General features: G+C 35.9%; 1 protein-coding gene across 4 annotated transcripts in view; it reads right to left on the bottom strand.

Moving 5' to 3' along the window:
- Window positions 1-21,432, bottom strand: part of LOC140664326 (uncharacterized) — a 116,968-nt gene that overhangs the window by 52,285 nt on the left and 43,251 nt on the right. Inside the window, exon 5 of one of the 4 annotated variants that reach the window (XM_072889377.1) lies at window positions 7,311-7,882. The exons of 2 other annotated variants lie outside the window; for them this stretch is intronic. In XM_072889377.1, the coding sequence (XP_072745478.1) occupies window positions 7,685-7,882 (198 nt within the window). In that variant the 3' untranslated portion in view covers window positions 7,311-7,684. Of the gene's footprint in view, window positions 1-7,310; window positions 7,883-8,577; window positions 8,765-21,432 lie in introns of those variants that run through there. One more of the 4 variants, XM_072889379.1, reaches the window with a different exon arrangement.

A 21,432-nucleotide genomic window follows, 5' to 3' on the forward strand; every position in this document is an offset into this window, starting at 1 on the left:
GTATATCGCGCCTTGTACCACGATGCTGGGGATAGAGAGAGGTCGGATTGTGGATAGGGTTGCAGGGTTGCCAGATCGCGTAATGAAATATGCGTGACGAGAGGTCCCACGAGTCCCGGACTCGCTCTACTATTACTCAGTTCAGCTCAGCTCGGCGTGGTTCAGTTCTGCGCTCAGGAAGGGTGGCACGTTATATTATTCAATTATGTCATTCGAGTTATACGCACGGGCCCGCGCGAAGGTGCGACGGGGACAGTGAGCAAATAGATCGAACGAATGAGGAGAGAGACAGCAAGAGACAGCGTCCCCTTCTCTCCTACCCCTACGGAGCTGGCAACTCCGTATTCGTGAATAAGTACGTCGCTGCCTGCCGCTTTAAGGGCGCAGCCATTATGAAATTGTAGTTACTCGATTAATTTCACCCCGAGCGCGAATTATCATAAGATAATAGGCTCTCCTTCTCTCCGGTTTGTTCGCTCGTGCGCGGGACCAAGTTAGCGGTTCAATGAAATGTTTTATTGCCAATTACGGTACTCTATTGGCGTCCTTCGCTGAAAGCACTTTGCTAATTATTCCGCATGGACAGGCCTGCCTTTAACTTATGTAAAAGATTTTAATTGCGATTAAAACGAGCGCCTCGACAATTCCTATGTGCCTAATGTCCAAGGCACTGATATTAAGAATGCGCTGCAAATATCTCTGCGTTTTTTTCTTACTATCAAGAAATTATTACAAGGCAATTTATTAAAGTAACAAGTGTGTTTATTATAAATTATATAAAAACTATGACTATAATGTGTTTGTATGTATGTATGTATGTATTTAATATTATTCGTTCACATAAGAAAAGTTTCATTACTCGGCCACGCGATTATTTTACAACGAGATGCGATCGACCGAGAAAAGAGTAGGCGCTCGGCTAAAGGCAAAGATAATAAATCAGGGCGCAAGATATTTCCCGTGCCGATGACAAACACAATAAGTCCCAATTTCGGTCATTTATATACGCTACGCCCGGGATAATATGACGGAGGATCCTTTGTGCACACACAAGGGGGTACCACGCCGGGAATACGGCGGACGCGCACACGAGTGACGTCACTTACAAGGACATAAATCAAAGCGACGGACGAAAGTCCCGGATACGGCAGTGATGTTCCCCGGGGAACTGGCTGGCTCAAGTCCTCTTTTGACTCACTCAAGGCGGATTCGTCTGTCAATTTCAAATATACGAGTTCAAATTGCAAATCGGTATGCAGGATAAAATTCTAATTTTTGTTATTTCACGAGAAATTTCTCGTCTAAATTCTCGTGCTCAAGCTTGTGTAAAAGCGATGCTGAAACAGAAGTAATTTTATTCCTAACAATATTGTGCTGCGAAACTTACTTTGTAATTATATCGCGAGATGCGAATTTTATGTGTGAATAATAAGATAAAGGAATCTACAAAAAAGATAAATACGTATTTCTATAAGTAAGTATGACAAGCAGTAGTTTGTTCCGACTAGTTGGCATGGATCACAACTGCATTCGCTCCCCCAATGCAACGGTCACACGTTGCTACGTTTCCGGTAAAGACGAGGATATTATGATGCCAGCCCTACTGGCAGTTTCCGGATAACGTCAACTTCTGGATCATTGATTCTACCAATCGTTTTTCATTCTAAGCTTCATCTATTGCCATTATTTCGATCTTTAGTTAGTCAGGGAGAAATTCGTAACAATTTTCATGAAATAAAAAATAAACAAACTTGAATATTTTTTTCTAAATAATAATACGTATACGTAATTAAAATTATGCTAAATTAAGTTTGATCTAAAATAATTAAGAGTGAAACTTTATAAGATATAGGCAATGTATTTTACACGAAATGTACGCTGATATTAAATATTTATATAAAATAATAAGGTTTTCCTAAATTTTTTTTCCATTTTGTTATCATAGTTAATTTTATAGTTAGTTCCTTGTCGAGCCACGCATTCGAAATGTTGACGATGTGTTATGAAGATGCAGTTATCATCAGGACGATCGCACGAGGTGGGGATTAGCCCTTAAGTGAATCGTCAAATCGTTTCTGTCGCCCTTGGATTCGGTGCATGAACACATGTATCGCATGCTGTGCAAACAGATCGCGGGCGTGCGCCCTCTCTTCTCTCGTAAGCTGCGTCTCCTTCTTTTCCTATGGGACCCCTTTTTATATTTCGCTCTGTCTCTCTTTCACTCCCCCGCGCCGCTCTTTGTCGTTTTGACTCTCTCTCTCTCTCTCTCTCTTTCCAATCCATCGTTTCACCTTCGTCACTTATCCGGAGGAGAGGGAATAGAATCGTCGCGCTCTGTTTATCCAGCTGCCGTATTTAAATGTCGCTCTAACGCGCCGTAAAATTATATGCAAAAATCCCCATAAAATATGTAAGTCCCCTCTAATGCACCGAGAAATTGTCGCGTTATATCGTCGCGCCTATGGGATTATTATATCGCTCGGCGTTTTCATCTCCATCGATCGCTGGTAGCGAAAAAGGGTGCACGCTTTGGATCTCGCGTGAAATTTAATGCATTCCCTTCGTTCATCTTATTCTCCAATGATATCTTTATTCTGCGTCATTTTGTCTTTGTTTTCTCCCTTCTATATATTATAAATAAACATTTTAATCCTATTATAATTGATTTAATAATTAAAACAGTGTTTTTTTTTTACATGAGTTTATGTAATCACTATACAGCAAAGCCTGCAAATGTCTGATATGTATTCATGTTTTAATAAATAATTGGTAATAATAAATATAGTAAAAGATAAGACAGAGACAATCAAGTCACAAGTGTCTTCGTTTGAATCAAGAAAATGAACAATTCGTTCGTGATAGCTACTACTAACAATAAGCTGACTGGGATGCAAAGCAATTTGTTGGCAGCAGCTAACAGGTTGTCAGGTGTCGATGGGGGGCCTAACGCGTGCCAGCGGGGGTTCCGCTACCTAGCAGTAGTAAGACCAGCGGCGCTTATTCGCCGGCTCCCTGCGACTTCACATATCTACCTTTTTCTTTTACTTTCGTTTTGGCTCTGCTCGTCTCTCATTTAAGTAAAATACATGTTATCAACCTTTACTTCTTTATTAGCATCAACTCTTATTTCCTTATCCGCTTTATGAAAAGCTCATTTTATCACAATTCCCCATAGGAATACACGTTTGGAAATATTCCTGCATTTGTATCATGTATTTATTCATATTCTTAAATAGAGCGTAATGTATGTGTATAATAGAAAATTTAATACATAATTAATAAACCGCCGAGGAAATATATTATTATTCAAGATTGCCCGATTTTATTAAAGAAGATAAGAATCTGATCGATATAATTATGTAAATAATTTTCAAAGAGAATATAAAGAACATTCCGCATTAAAAAGAAATAATACACACGGCCCGAGAGGAATGATTGGATTGAACGAATCCATGTCGCCGATGACGTCCGGTTTTTTAATTCTATTGTAATTCCAATATAAAAACGATAGCATATGATATATTTATCACCAAACACCGGATGCAGATCAATATTCATAAGGTAGTTCAGTACGAGTCGCGTCACGCTCATTGACTACGGCGGTCTGGTATTATTATTTTAATCAGTTTGTATAATGTCTCTGCAAATTACATAGTGGATTGGATTTAATGACCGGAAGAACTAACGCTGTGTGTCAGCAACGGATGAGAAATCACTATGAAACTGAAAACAGTCTTCTTATGCGTGTACATTTTATAAGCGTATTAAATAATTTTTTAAATTTTATTATAATATTTTTTTTTTTTCTTTTAATCCCTTACGTCCCAATAGATTTATCTAGAGCACTCTGTACACATTTATCATACATCATTTGCGATTATATATTATGTTATATTTTATCAAAAACACTGGTTTAATTATCTGAGAAAGATTTCCATGTTGAACATATTTGAAAAGAAAGCATTTCACAAGAAAGATTTTCACATTTAATGTAATTGAATATAAAGATTGCGAAATTCTTTCACAGTAATGAACATAATATTGTCGTTATTTTTCATCGTTTAAGTTAAGCCTCCGGCGTTTCGACGATCACTTTTATCAACGTTCACACACAAAGATACGCGAGACGTTTAATTATCGACATATCACTGTCCCGATCTAAGGCGACGCTGTTAGGAATACCAACGCGAAGCGGGCACCCTCTCTTGTTATTGATTGTTTCCTTGTTTATTGTATATATTAGATTTAATTCGAAGTTCCGGTAGATCAGGTCAGAGGGGAGGCTGGGATGTAGTGGTGTGCGTCGGCGAGGCTGCAATAACTGTCAAACGGTTCCTCGTTTTTAAATCCCTCTTGTAAAGTAAAATGAGACAAGCCCAGCGGCTTCTGTCTCTCTCTCTCTCTCTCTCTCTCTCTCTCTCTCTCTCTCTCTCTCTCTCTCTCTCTTTTTCCATTTTTATCTTTCTCTCCCTCTCTCTCTCTCTCTCTTGCTCTCTCTCTTTCTGCTCCTCCATCCTTCGTTCCGCGAAGGTCGGTAAAGCCAATCCCCGCGTTGAGGGTTGCACGGCGTAGAATCATCGTGTACGAGGGTAAGCGAGCGGGGAGCTGGGGGGAGAGTCATCCACCCCGATTCTCTCTCGGCGTTCTCTATCTCTGATAACTCACGTCAATACAATGCTACAACCTTCCAAGAGCCGGAGGTGCTCTCCTGAAGATTTACCGTTTGACAGTTTTATTGGCCAATGTCGATTGGATTTCGAAATCATGTCGTACCTCGCGATCTCTGCACGATGTGGACTCTTGTGCCGGAATTAATATTAAATTGATTTGGAATCTCGCTCTCGCATCGATGATTATTCAAGTTATATATGTTTGAAAAAATAATAATAAAGGACCTATAAGTCTAAGATATAATAAAATTGAAAGAAACATTTCTCTTTTAAATAAAAATATATCTTTATAAGCGCAAAATTATTACTATTTTACATTAATATTTTTAATTATATTTTCCTGAAAATTTCTAAATATCAGATCCGCTCCTAATATCTAATGTATTTGTAATATTACCTACCTACCTAAAACTGTCAAGTTCAATTTTTATTTTAATATTATTTTATTTTAGTATTTTATTTTAATTTTTGTTTTTAATAATTTCTTCGATATCTTTTTTCAAAAAGAATACAGAAATATGTGCAAATATATCGCAATGGAAAAGTACGTCGTTTCTTATTCGCTTCTTGGAACAAATTTATGTGCAATATATTTCTGTCTTGCTAACAATTATTTGGTTTTGGAGGATTATTGGAGATCTCGAAACTGTCATGAAGATTCGATTTGCGATTACACTGAATTATAAATAACCGACACACACACACACATGTACAAACATACAACACACGGTCGAGAGGTGTATACGCGCAAATACATAGACTTATTTAATAATTTATATTATGTGCTTGCACATAAATCGATGGACCGATAAAGAAAGCCATGATGTATGGGCTAATTTGACGTATCGCGAGGCTACCGATCGTACCATCCATGTATGGCCGAATGATGACCGACTGTAAATTACTGGCACGTCGGCGTAAAAACATCGAGAGCCCAGACTCCCTTGACGGACGTGAACGTTCATCGTCGTCGAAGCCTCATCGACGCTCGAATCCCCATTAGCTCCCGTCCAATATAAACATTGAATCGACTTTTCATACAATACATATTCTACCAGCGCTTCTCGTAAGTTTGTACAGCATTCTGGTTTGGATCTCTTTGAAATTTTTGCGTATCACATGGATAAATTACGAATACATAAATATTCTTGTTATGAACATGAATATACATATTATGTATATGAATGTTAATATGAAAAAATAACGTAATTATGATTGATCTTGTAATATATATTGTGAATTTAATTCAGATATATATGTGAATTAAAATCAGAAAAAATATTATTAAAATTAAGATTTAAATTTGATACATATGTTGTATAAATATTTAACACATTCAAATAATAGAAATATATTGTTTAAATCAATGTATAACACCATCTTTTAATTCAATAAAAGATCAAAAATTAATATTTTATATTGTCAGATAAATGACGTATGTAAAAATTTCAAAAATGTACTATGGGCCACACGTTCTACCATAATGGTGTTTTTGCTTCACCATCGGTTGGACCACCGCGGAGATGAAGTCGTCCTCGTTCAACCTAGCATCTTTCATGCGCGCTTCTGATCTCGACAGCAACCATTTGTTTAGTCTCTTTCGTACAATTCTAACGTACGCTTTCAACAGAATTCAGGATGCAGAAAGAAACTGCTAAGCTCGTCAGAAAGTGGAATCGTCTGAGTTACAGAAATTGCAATAAAATCGATATAATAGTAAAAAATAGATTTAAGAAAAAAAAACAAAAAAAATTTATCAATAATATTTTTTCTTATTAAATCAACTATTTCAATAATATTAACTATTGAAAATTTATTATACTGATTTCTATCAGAATATCAATTTATATATTCTAAATAAAATATAAAATTCACATAGGCTTATAAGATAAAAATTTACACAAAAAATATAGTAAAGACCAAAACAGAGCCAAACAGCTGATGAGGCAATTCTATATTGAATTTAAAAAATGAAAATATGATTACATTGCCAAACGTTATGATCATTTATTTTGGGATCATCCTCAATGGTGTACAAATACTAAACTATTAACATATAAATTATATCATTTCACCATTAAATAAAATAAAAGAATCACGTCAATCTCGGGTTAATAAATAAATAAATAAATAAATATAGATAAATTATAAATTTTTATTTATAATTTTTTTCAAATTGCTTATTTATGCATTTTTATCTGGTATTAAACATGCTATTTCTTTCATATGCAGACTTTCTCATTTCATTTTTGCTGTTACTCATTTGTAATATTGTTTACTTTTTTAAAATTTTATTTTTCTTGACCTCTATTTGCTTTAATTTGCGATCTATATGATATTTATGTAATGTACTTTTTGTTTTATATTTTTTTGACTTTTATTTTTATTAACTCGAGATCGAGATGAGACTTTTATATTTTATTTCATTTAACAGTTAAACTATGTGATACGGTTTAATATTTATATTACATAATTTGATCTTTAAAAAACTAAACAAATAGTATATATATATATTACAAATTAATACATAAATATAAATTAATGAAATTCATATATATAAATATATATTATATATTTTTGCAATATGTAGGATTAAACCCCGCTTTTCCTCTCTCTCTCTCTCTCTCTCTCTTTCTTTTTCTCATTTCGAAGGATTTTCATAATTGAATTACATATAACATTTTAACGTAGTTTATGTTATGCTCTAAAAGATGGCGATGCAATAAAAACTTTAAGGCCCCGTAGATTACGTCTTTCAACAATGACGGTTCCGCGGAGACTCCCAGCTGTTTCGAACGTCCGGATAGGGAAACGATGCAATTTCCACTTTGCCTTAAACTCGCTGTCGAACGAGAAACGGCGCGATGTGAGTTGAAAGAACCACCCACGGAGCGGCGGTAGAACGGGTGAGGATTTCTCTTGATCATTTCGATCGCGCCGACCTGCCTTTATGTGCATATTATGTATTTATTATGGCTGGCTACCAGGAATCGCGCGACAAAACCGTCGGAGCCTTAAGAAACTTCTCCTTTTGCTTCTCCGGGGGACCTCTTTGGAGCCCGTTCCACATAACGTTCGAGAATCCCGTGGTCCCGGACAGGGGGCTCATTAATTGACACCGTGATACTTGCCCCGCCGGTCTTGGTGGTCCGCTTGCCTTTAACGATACGCGCCAATCTCATCGATTTTGATCGTTGTCGTCGATCGCTAGTCTAGTAGCAGAAAAAGTATGATTTATAAAAAGATGACGGGGTAAAACGGCTATATAATCTTAATCGTTGTGTTCTATATCTGGTAATAAACATTGTATGATAGTAATTATTGTCTCTAATCGGTAACATTTTTTTTACATATTAAATTCAGCGTCAGTAAAACAATGACATAATTGTGTAAACTACACTACATCAAAAATACAAAATTTTTATATTTTTCTATAAAAATTCAGAATTACTCTTTAAAATTTTGAATTTCTACTTTATGTCTTTCTTAAATTTTTGTGTACTATTTTTATATATTATTTATATTATTGTTTTCATTATTTCTTTAATTATGATAAAAAATAGATAAGATATTACAATTTTAAAAAATTATTATTTTCTAATAGTTTTGAGTAAAATTTTTCTATTTACATAAAATTTTTTACTGCTTTTGAAATCAATTATTACAATATATTCTAAAAAAGTTTAAGAGAGTCTTGCCGGAACGCTTTATTCATTAACATGTGATTCACGTGCTTGATATATCTTTATTTTTGTAAGCGAGAACCAAGTTGGCACATTTAAAAGACTGTTCGAATCGATTTTATGAATTTTTATCGTCACATGCGAACCTTTCTCCACGAAATTCAACTCGACTGCTCATCACGTACGACCTATAGTTCGCATCATGCGCTTTCTGGAACTACCGTTCATTCATTTATAAGACAATCTGTAAGCCACAGGCAGAGACACGCTGACGAATGCTTCGTGACATCGAACGTAGAACTGGGCCGGTCATAACGCATTTACATTCTTTTCAATGTCGTGCCACGTTCAGCAGAGGCCACCTCGGAAATTGATATTCCTCGCTCGTGTTCTTCGATTTATCGGCCGCCCCTATAACCGCCATAAGTCTCACGTATAGAATAATATAGTAGATGTGTGTTTAGCTAAATATTAATATCGATTAACGAAGCGTTAATGAAAAAAATATCTGCAAACTTTTGCTTTCCTTCTCGCATCTCATATTGGATGTTGTGTATTTTGATTTACTATAATATAACTATTTCATAATTCAATACCATTACGTATATATTATATATCATTTTCACAAATTGATTTTAATCTTACATTAGAATGTAGTATTATTTTTATATAATTAAATACGTTACGAAAATATTTATTTGTGCCTCGAAAAGAAACTGTTCATAATTCTGTCATCAGGATTCGGGGGGCAAAAAAGAGTTGACAACGCGGATGATGGAGCGCGTAAGTATTCAAAGATCGATCGGTACTCGGCCTGGTTCTGGAAAGAGTGAAGCGTATACTTCTGCAGAATTGCTATTCCGAGCGTACATATCCGTAGTAATAATAAATTATGATTCTCTTTTGAAATAGTGGACGGCATGTGGATACCTAACGGAGCATCGCGCGGGGAACAAGTGTCCATATTTACGATTATAATGTCCGCATAGCATTATTTCGATCTGGGAAACGCGAACATGACGGAATGCCGGAGAGCTATCATGCCGTCGCATAACAATACTTACATACATGCCCGTAATGGCATATCTGTAATGGTGATATTTTGAACGGTCCGATTGTGAATTGCTATTCGAATCAGATATGAATGAATATGATTACACCGCGTTTATAATGCGAATATGGAAAGGTTTTCATGGCGAATACAACGATGAAGATATAAAATGACATTATACGTGCTGGTCGTTTCGGTAGAATTCTTACCTTTTCATACTGAATGCCGGAGATAAAATCAGCTGTTTACGGTTATTACGTTTTGCGTAATTTCGTACTCATATACAGTAATATGGTAAATAGTATATTTTATATGTACGGGAAAATTAAACTTTGTAACAAGGGCGACAGAATTGATAAGATCATTTTTCAGAAATCATTACTTAAATGAAAAAAAAAAATAGAAATTTAATTTTAGCATTACACATTTAAAGAGAAAGGGAGAAAAAATGAAGGAGCGGAGAATATATATCCTAATTCAAAAGGCTTTTTTTTTTAATACAATGTTTTGTAAAGTGTGTAAACTTTATTTTATAACATAAAATATTCGTATATTGCTTCAAAAAGCGAGACGTAAGCCTCTTCTGTGTTGCACTCGTAAGATTGCGTTATAAGTAGCCTTGTTCGCCGTCTAATTGTTATTTCCGAAGAAACGTACGGTGCATTAGAACATGATCACGTATGTGATACGTCACTTTAGTGCGTGGTGTTCCGCATCGTGCGTGGGAACTGTCCAGGTCACGCGCCTACGCACTGCGTGCGGAATTATTAAGTGGCTTGTGAAAACATTAGTTTTCTTCAAACGCATCTAACATAAGTAAGATTGCAAAAGTGATGATTTTAAGTGTGAATTATATTGTATATATATCGTAACGTACGACATAATCTTGTAAGCGAGAAAATTGTAGAAAAAAACTACTTAAAGTTCAAACTCTGAAAGATTTGACAAATACATTGAATAATATTATATTTTAGCTGTGCTAATATAATAAATAGCACAGTTAGAATAAAATAAATTTAGAAATTTGTAACGATAAAAATGTAGAAAAAAATTGAAACACGCGTAAACCACGGAGATTATAAGTCCACGATTTTCTTGTTGCATAACTTCATAATTAACTTATTACGTGGTTCCTCGGGATAATACGGGGTATGCATGGAATTCTGTTGGGTTGTATATCTTCGCTTACGCATCTTGATAACCAACAAGCGCACTTCTCTGTCACTACATATATAATCTTTCCGCTATACTTAATATACATCATATAAATCATTGCTGTATAAGACATATTGATATGTAATTATCTATAGAATTTTAGAAATTCCACACCAATAATTTCCTCATTTATTATTCTTATCTTATCCTTTTACTCAGACGTTATTACAGTTACTAATTATTCAAATGTGGTGTCGATAGTGAACCACGTGGAATTATGACGTCGTCCCGACCATCATGCAGATCGCCCAATCGTTAAAAGTAAGTTTATTCTCGAGTCCTGAGGGATCGTTTTCTGCATCACCGTCAACTCGGACGAGAAGGGTGGTGTGCGGGAGTTTTACACATAAATCTGGTCTACGTACGGCAGCAACTCCTCATGGGAGTTAGACCAGGATGGGAAAGGACTCGTGGAACTCTTCTCTTTAAAAGACCGTTGAGAATGTGAGAACCGACTGTCGTTCTTTTTACCTTGCAAGGGAGCTTTATCTCTTTCTTGTGCGATTCTTTCAATCGGAATGAAATAAATTATCTAAAAATATCAATTATAAATTATCATTATCCCTATATCGTACAGTTTCCAGAAAAATACCGTCGATTAATTGATTAATCGCGTGTTATGGATGATTAATGTTTATGTTACTCACAGACTTATATATTGAATTAATCAAGGTTTTAATCTTAATTCAAATCAAAATCTGAATCTTGTATCTCAATTCTCTTTTGTAATAATATATGAATATGCGTAATCTGAAATTTACGTATTTATATTGAGGAATAAATAAATATAAGTTAATCTCTTTTACTTTGCTTATTACTATGTGTTGTTCTTGAAAGAATATGAAGGATATAAAAAAGATTATGAGATCGTGTACTCTTTATTCAATAAATCTAAACTATTTCTAAAAAATAAATATCTTCCGTTACATCAAATTAATGCCTAAAAAGTCTTTAGCAAAGTTAAATTACGGATAAAGTACTCGTGCTTTTTAATTTTGCAAATAATAAGCTCCAAGATGGATAATTCTTAAATAGTGGAAATGTCTCCTTTATCAGCTCGCATCTTTTCGATTATCAGATCCCATCTGGCTGACGAGACTGCATCGTCGATTTAGGGGAAACTTCTGCAATTCCCAGGCGCCTTTTTTTTTGTAGGAAACACGTAAAATCGTGAAAGGAGTCCTTATACTCTCCGAGAGATGGCGGATCATAGGCATTCCTCGCAGCTTCACGAGAGAGCCTATTGTATCTCATTCGTTTCCTTCACTTCAATTGCATAATTACCGATAAATATAGGATGTATATGTGTATCACGCGATGCGACCATTATGCATCATACATATATATTCGCGCAATTAAACTCTGTTGGCTACAGCTCGACATTGAAATTATTGTTTCACGATGTAAAATCAAATTCAGCATCTATTAATTAAAACTATTGTTTTCTCGCTCGTTAATCTGATTCATTATTCTTCGCGGCATTTAAAAATTGATAAATTTTTAATCAACGTTTCTTTTTATTCTACGGACTTCCGTTTAGTCAAATATCACTTATCGCGGAACAATGTAATTATCTCTCGCGTTGCGTACACTTCCTTGATATTATCCGCCGGAAGAACGGTCATCTTTAACGATTACACGGAATAAAGTAGCAAACAAGCCCGTGCTGATTTATGTATACACGATAAATGACATCCACGTAGCCAACAACATAGCGAACGGCTTAAAATACGCATTTTACTTGCTTATCTATGTAAGAACTCACTTACTATCTGCGCACCTCTCTTTCTCTCTTTTAGTTCACGTACGTGCATCGACTCACACGTTTGTTCGCGTCTTTCTATTCCGTTCGCGTACGCGTGCGCCAGACGAATTAACCGGATTAATTAAAGCACCGAGAGAACGATATGGATCTGAGGTAGAAAAAAAGAAAAAAAAAATTTTTCAATCGTAGCCAAGAGTAATTTTAAGAGAGCGTAATTGCGTCAAATATTGTGTGAGAGATTTTGACGAACCGGTTTTTTTTATTAGTTTTAATTGAAATGCCTAAGGACACGTTGACAGTAGAATAAGAGCGCGTTAGAACAAAGGAATTTCATCTTGACGAGAGTTGTGCGCACACTACTTCATAATTACAATGCGATAGTAGATAAGAAAGTACGTCTTCTTCGTGATATACCTACTACCGCTGAAATATTTGCCAGTTATGACGCCGTGGAGTGAAAGAGGGCAAGAGTACGCCCTTATAAATGCTGCTTCGTGATGGTTACGCAGATGACGCGCGCTCTAATAATTATAGCTTTGTTTCACGGAACAAGCCTGAGCGACTATCCGACGATGCAAGTTGAACGAGGCGGACGAGACAGCCTAACGATTATCGATAATCGCACCGACATGCGGCTCGCGAAACGGGGAAACACGTCGAAATAATAGCACATGTATAGTTTTCCCAGACGCGCGGGCCAGATACGAAAAAATAAAAAAAAAAAATGAAGAAAGAAAAAAAAATGGAATGTTGCCCCTCTCTCTCCCCGAACCGGAGACTGTGAATGACCAGATAAAAATAATACAGATCCGCAAACGTTCTGCCAGGAGGAAATAGATGGAACGTAGGAAGGTATTTGGCACGATCAGCATGCATAAGACTTGGCAGAGAGCACGAGATGAAATACACGAGTGAGAAAGTAGAAATTCGATCGGTCCGCTATGGGCTTCTTATACTTTCTTAACGCATGTCCCGTCACACGTAATACGATTCTCTCGATTGATATAATTGCAATTGGCGTTTACGATCTTTATGATGCTCCAATGCACTTTTAGCGCAATGCGTCACTATTAGAAGAACTGCTAATGTTATGAGACTGCAGTTCGCAAGAATAAGTCAAATTTTTAATTTTTATATTTTGCATCTTAATAATATGTGACTAAAACTAATATGTTTCCTTTGGTAGATTACGAAACACGTATAGATTATCTAGAAAACTAATCAATTAATTTCTTCAAGCAAAAAAGCTAAATAAGATTAAATTGAAAAGATATTTTTATGAGTACAGTTTTATGATGCTCTCTTTAATTGCTAAATATTTTTCATAATTTTATGATGTGTCATTTAATTTTTTTACATAGACTATTGTCTTTATATATAACCAGATATTATTCTAATATATTATTATATTACTTAAAAAGCAAGCAAGCAATTTTAAGAACAAAATTATGTATAGTTTTATTTTTTCATTTCTAAATTATAATTTTACATGAAAAGTGAATATTTTTACAAATACTTGATTTTTTAAAAAGAGTATAATGTTTGTCGCAGAGTCGGCGATTAAAAAAAGTCATTGACACATGTGCGTAAAACGCGCAATTTTGTCTCGCAAATTCTGTCCATGTTTGGTTTGGTCAGAAAACCGTGGAAAAAAAAAAGAGTACGACTTTCCGCGGCACATATCGCAAGCTCCGATTGGCTAATTGGGAAACCCAATAGTTCTAAATTAATCGGTATCATTAATAGCACATGCAGGGACAGAAGCAACAAGAGAGAGGGAGAGAGTAGCAGTTAGAAAGAGTAAGCGATCGAAGCCTGAGAGAAGAAACATTTAAAAAGTCGACCCGACATACCGACAGCCAGCCGCTGCTCTCACTCTCTTTCGCTCTATTTCTTTCTTTCTCTCTCGTTCCTGGTCCTCCTCATCCTCTCTGTCTCTCCTTCTCGTATTCTCTCTCTCTCTCTCTCTTTTTCTTCGTCTGCCAGCTAAATTTATCCTAAACGATGGATGAACAATGGTTACATAAATAGAACAATATGCGTAGCAGCCGAGAAGAGAGACAGAGTGTGGAACTCGTTCAAAAGTCACAATCGCGTCTCACTCTTTCCTACTTTATTTCACGACGCTTCGCAGGCCCTATCTCGCTTTCCTGTCTTTCAACGCCTCTTTTCGCCGTCGCGCGTGTCGAAAAAGGGGAACCCTAAAACCGCTGCTTTGCTACTTTCGGGAGAGAGAGACGCGCGTTCCGATAGACATTGCAATTCCACATTCACCGCGGCGCGTTTGTTTCGTCGAAACAAACTCTACGTATGAGTTTGAGTGCAAAAAGAACATTCACTTTTGTAAAAAAAAAAAACCTCTTGTATAATAAACTTTTGTACATCATTTCTGGCTGCATACATAAATATATAATATACAGACTGCGCGTTCCCTACGTCTTGAATTGTCAAGATGCATCGGAAAATAGAAAGAAAGAGCATGCTTTGGAACACCGTTCCATCTTTTTCTAACGTTACTGTCAGATAAAGCTATCTTTGTCACCCAAAGCATGCTTTCTCTGTTAAATTTTTTATGTCTGCTGAGCTGAACGCACGTCTCTATGACTGCATATAATTAACAGCGAATTTAATCGACGTTAAATACAGTAACATCAATTAAAGTAAGATACAGATTTAATAAAAATAAATTTTTGAAACAGATATACGGAAATTTCTGTAAAAGCAAGACGGTCCTCTTCTATTAATTAGACATTTAATTTCAATGTTTAGATTAAGAAATAAAATTTAGCAGTACTTGCCATGATACGGATATTGATTAGGTATTAATTAAGAGGTAGAGTTTCAATTTGTTGCACGTTTGTGCGTTTTAAGTTTTCACGTAGCGCTCATTTTCGCTAAGTGTAATGAAATACTGAGCTCAAAGCGACCATCAAATCCATTTTGCTGTTTGATGTTTTGCGCCACTCTTGAACACGGGCAGTTTGTTTTAACTGATTGTGAGATTTACTCTCGCTTGAGATAAATAGTTTTGGTTTATAAAGTGCATGAATACTGAGAAACTTTTTTCAAAGATTCCAAACGGAAAACTTCTTAACCTATCTGTGAAAAGATGAGAGTCTATAGAAAGGCACATAAGTTGTAATTTGTGTAAAAACTATCTTTTTTGTCTTTAGCTTTTATTCTCTTCAAATTTATAGTTTTTGATCCCAAATATTAATGCTTAAATAAATCGAATGAATTTTACGTCAGTCTTTCTTGCCCTCTATATATGTCTTTTTCACCTATAGTTATTTATTGTCAATTGTAAAGTATTTTCTGAGAAAAACTTATCATTTTTCATTACAATTAAAAATATTAAAATTTAATGTTAAATTTGAATCATTTATTTTGCCAGTTGTATTTTATTTTTTTTTAGCGTAGCAATAGGGAAAACCCAACAAGTGCGTGACTTAAAAAATGCATATATATTGTGTTACGCGTTACGCTAAATGTGTGGGAAAGAGACTCGCGAGATTAATAACTAATCTTGCTCATTATTATGGTCTGTCGAGTGAGACAGCCGGTCCTTTCTAACAACAAAAGTGCACACAGTTTATCTCGGTATATCGAGAGACAGACTTGGGCGAGCAACAAGATGGCGCAACGATGATCGCATAAATCCGCGGCACGACGATCGAGTTGGCGTGTAGAACGCAAGAAAGAGAGAGATAAAAGACGCATAAATACGTACCGGGGCGTGTTGTGATATTAATACAATCACGGATCATTCCCGAGTTAGCCAGCAGCCGTGCGCAGACACTAGATTGTCTGAATCGGGGTGAACGACTTTATATAGCATAGCAGGGATGGAGAGACGGAGAGGAAGAGAGCATTCGTACTTTGCGCCTTGTTGTTCGGGTTTGCTTGTTCAGCTAGTGAATCAAAAGATCTCTAGGGGCATGCGATCGCGGATGTGCGTATGTGAACATGCGTGCCCGACAGGATTCAGAGCGAAGCGCGGGATCGATGACGCGCAAAGAGCGAAAGTGCTGACAGTATTTCAGAATATTTTTTATATTTTTTTTCATTTGTCCTAAGATTGTCTCACACACACACACACACACATTACCGGATATTCTTTTGAGTATTAAAAACGAAAAGTGGCGATTAAATTGATAATAATGCGCCAATCGTAATAAAATTTTCTCAATAATAGAATATTTAATGTTGATTGATTTTTATTTGAAATTTATTAATATTTAGTGAATAATATAAAATGATCATTAAAAATTAGAAAAATTTATGAGGCTAATATTAACTCTCAAGATATTTTCCAAGTAAAGATTAATTTTATTATAGATTCAAAGGGACATTGATTAGATAAGCACACTTGATAGTTTTTATATATTTTATGTATATAACCGATAGTCATCACAATTAATGTCAATAAATTAGAAATCTTAAATTACTCAAATATAATCAATTGATATCGATCGATATCGAATCAGGAGGAAATAATGTATCACGTCAAATACATGATATATTATTATTATATATCATCAATATCGTAGATACAATTTTATAAACAAAAAGATTGTGAGCACCAGGCTATTATCAATTTTTTATTGACCCATTCAAACATGGTTCTGTATAATTATTAACGAAGGAAGCCAATAACCAAACGTACTGCACGGCATTCTAGTTCGCTTCACGGAGCGGAAGTGATCTTCACTGTCTCTTTCCTACCACTTTCCACCAACCACGTGTGTCTCTTTTCTCCTACGTACCGGTTCCTGCCGTGCAATCGTGACCCTCTCCTCCTTGTCCCACCAACATTCTCCCTTCCTCCTGCCCCTTGGTAATCGGCAATCCGATCAACCGGAACCTCTCCAATCCACCGACCCGGACCACAAGTATCTCGCTCGAGACCGCTCCTTCGACTACCAATCATGCATTTACTCAAACGGCCCTAATCCCTCGAGTACTCTTCTTCAAGATTGTCACGTCGTTACTATTCGGAGGACTCTGACTGACCGCACACGTACTCACTGAGTATATTCAGCCGTCGACATATATCTGCGCGTTTAGAATGAATAAGTTAGTAACTGTTTTGCAAAGAAACCTATAGGATATGAGAGTAAGTATGATTGTGAAAAATCTAGAGAGAAGATGAAGAAATTCGTAAATATATTATGCGCTTTATCGATACAAAATAATATTTCAAAGTCTTGCAAAAACATCTTTTGTAAAAATAGATTTTGTTAAAAGTTTACATTAAACGATATGAGTCACTTTACATACAAATGCAATGATTGAAAAAAAAAATGTAGACAATTTTCTTTCAATTTTGGCAACAACGATGCCTCAAGACCGAGATCATGGTGCAAGAAATCAAATATAGATATAAGGAGCCTTTCGTCAACATTCTGCAATATTTAGTCGCCTACAAAATGCATTCAATGCATCGTGTGAATTCGATCTCCGAATTTTCAACTTGTTGATATATAAAACCCGCTGATATTAAAACAGATTTTCTCGTCCGTTGTAATCGCAACTCCACGGGGTACACGAGAAGCAATAAAGTGTGAAAAAAAAAAGGAAAAAAATACCAGCAACATACAGTTCACACACATTCATAACGCTTTAGATTTATATACTTATCTACTCTCTGGACGCGCAAAGTGTTATATGCGCGCGAGAACAATGGAGCAGAATCCAGATGCCATCTGGTACACGACGCAGCTCGTCGACGCAGTAGTGATGCGTATCGTTCACCAAATTAGCATTATAATGGCGACGGTTGGTATCGGCAGCAGGTAGCCGTCATTATTAAAATATTATGAACTTCTGATGCGTTGCGAGAGAGAGAAAATGAAACGCACACTTACGTCATACCGTAGCGGTTTGACCGGGAGAGGTGAGAGAGGAACCGGAAGTGACAGAGCGTGAGTATCATGGCGCGAGGCGACAGGCTCCGTCGCACTTGTTCAATGCTATATGCGATTCAATAACGCGCCTAATACATTTGTATATCTATAGCAACACGTGCAACTTTATCTCGATATTACATATTGATCGCAGGATTCTATTCACAAGCCATTCTAACTTCAGTATTGGCTCTGATAATTGACAGTGACACATTTTAAATAGTTTTAAGCATTTTTTCCTTTATTTATATTGTCGATGCTAAACATCATTGTAAATTATTTTCTTCTCTAAACTCAAACAAATATGTGTAACCAAAGATTTATAGTACACCAATCTAAATTATTGCCATCTCAATTTTTATTTGTTTATTAAATATATATATATATTTTTTTTTTTTTGATAATTATTTTCATCCATAAAAAACGAAGAAATTGTGTGATCCGGTCATACGTATTTATATTCTAAAAGAAATCAAAATAGTATTTGTATCTTAAATTGCACGCCCTCGTTTTAAATTCCACTTTCTGGATAATATAACTGAACGAACGTTCACCGGGCCATCAATGACTGGTGGTGTGTGTCTAATCGGTTTTGGAACCGTCTTAACGGCTTGGCGCGGACAGCGGAGAACCGGATTGCAATGCGGTGAGGAAACGGAGTAGTAGAAGAAAAGGAGGAGAGAAGAAGATGAAGAAGAGAAGCGCGAAAAGACGGAGGGAGAATCAACGCTCGATGAGGAATCGATGATGACTATGCGCATATCCGTTGTTCGGCGTCCTTGAAAAGGACTATTCCCACCTCCAGGTGTCGGTCACGGGTAATCCAACCTACTGGCTCGATGTAACGAGCGGATCGAAATCGCGAAAGAAACCTATATTCGTGTCAAAACAGCCACCGGACCCGACTCGTTTCTCCTCATCTTCCAACAGTTTCGCTCAGCCTCGTCAGCAGTTAACCAACGACGTCGTAACGCAAAAAGGCAATTCCGATGAGAAACATAAAATTGCAGCACGCGTTGTTACTTATATCTGCCTGTCGTCGAAATTGACCAATTGCGTGATAAATTTATTATATTTTCTCAAAAGAAATAAATGCAATTTATATTAATAATAATAATACACCCGTTGTATCGATATGTTCCGCTTGAGCGCACGTGTCGCTTAAATATATTGACATTTGAATTGAGAACCACTGTTGAGTATTACACAAGTAGCTCTCATAAGTGTTTCTACTAAATTAAATCCTATCTCCATGGTAGAGAGAGTCCTGCGGATATGTTAGTGTATAACGACATTGAATGGACCGAGCAGCATAAGGGAGGATGCGCCGTGGTGTTGAGATTTTGGGAGCAAGAAATACAAGAATAACTGCGGAGAATGCTAAACGTACCGTGACTTATTGGAGGAGTGGAAAATGAGATTTGGACATTGAGAGTGTGAACGATGATCTCATTTCGGAGAATACAATGCACGTCCATCTCGTCGGGCTTTGAAGAAAGGTGGTCCCTCTCATCACTCTCGCATACGCGTCGTTACTTTCACAGATTATTTATAATACGAGATACTGCTCTGGCAGACGTTCAATTACTCACTTATTATTCTAAACGTTTTTGCATCTATCTTTATCAATGAAATGTAATATTAATTTAATTATTCCAGAGAAAAATGGACTTACATAATTATTTTATGTATAATCATATGCAATTAAATTTGTAACGTGATATGATCTTATCTTTATGAGATTTGTTTTTATATAAAATTATATATGTTATCAGATCTTTCCATAATTGTCCTAATTGTATCCATTTTTTTCTCGGGATGCTATTGCAAAAGACGAATTTGTTTTATTAAAGAAAAACATTTTAAATAGTTGTAGAAATATTTTACTAGAAAAAAAAAACCTATTTGAACCTATTTCGCTTGTGGCACATTATGAGAGTTTTACAATATTATATATTCCTTCGCCTGTTATAAATATGTATCTAAAATTTTACATAAACTTTTGGTGCGAGTTTTAGCTGTTATCGATTGCACAACTTTCATCTAATATCGTCAGAAGTAGACGGGAGTCGTCGCACAGGAAAGATGCAAAGCAAAGGTAGATCGAGGCAACGTAGACCTGAGTGAAGTAAAGAGCCTAAACAAACATACTCGCCTTTATTGCTACACCTCTTTGCGCCCTAACATCGTGCTGCGTTTCACACACGACATAATCGTATCTTACCTACGTGTTAAAACGTCGAATATACGTGTGTGTGTGTGTGTATTTGTATGCTGTGTCATTTAAAGAAATAATCCGATCCAATTTTGAGATTGAGAAATTTTTTTTTTTTTTTAATTTAATATTACTTAGTGTTCAAAAACAATATTACTTGCGCACATTAAATGCCCAAATGTCAAAGCGCATTCGGAAAGATTTCTTTTAAAATACATTTATACACATCAAAGAAATATAAAGCGTGTATACCTGAAATTGCAGCAAATTTCACGATTTCGCATTTTGATCAAACTAGATCGAAGAAGAAACCGCAGTACCATCGATTCCTCATACAATACCGTCGGGCGGTTTTGAGAACATACGTGCGCGCGAACGCGATTATTTCGAGGACTGATCATCCCGTTAAATCCTGATTCGCTGTTGCCGAGAAGTACCGGGAAGTAATCAGAGCGATAGGGCAGTTAAATAGCATCGTAACCACGACCGAATTGTTAACACGTGAAACACGCAACGTACATGTTGCTACGGGGCACAAAATCCGTTTGGTCGAATCTCCAAATCTGTATTACGCGCGTTTTCGAGATCGGCAGCGTTAACGCAGCACGAGGGTAATGCAAATACCGGAAAACAGCTGTTTCAACTTTAGAAAATTAAGGTATGACATTTATTAAAAAAATACTTTTTCAAACACTTGGTCATCAACTGATTAGTTCACATTTTTAGTATAATAATAAGATTAAATTTTGTCATTTTAAAGTATAAAGTATAAAAAAATAACACATACTTTATATATGTATATATATCTAGATTGCGTTGATTAAGACGAAATTTAAATATAATTATGTGCACAATGTGTCTGTATATTATATATATATATATATATATATATATATATATATAGCAAGTAATTACACAAAATATCTC

The sequence above is a fragment of the Anoplolepis gracilipes genome, chromosome 3 (genome assembly GCF_047496725.1).
Source record: "Anoplolepis gracilipes chromosome 3, ASM4749672v1, whole genome shotgun sequence".
Lineage (NCBI taxonomy): Eukaryota > Metazoa > Arthropoda > Insecta > Hymenoptera > Formicidae > Anoplolepis > Anoplolepis gracilipes.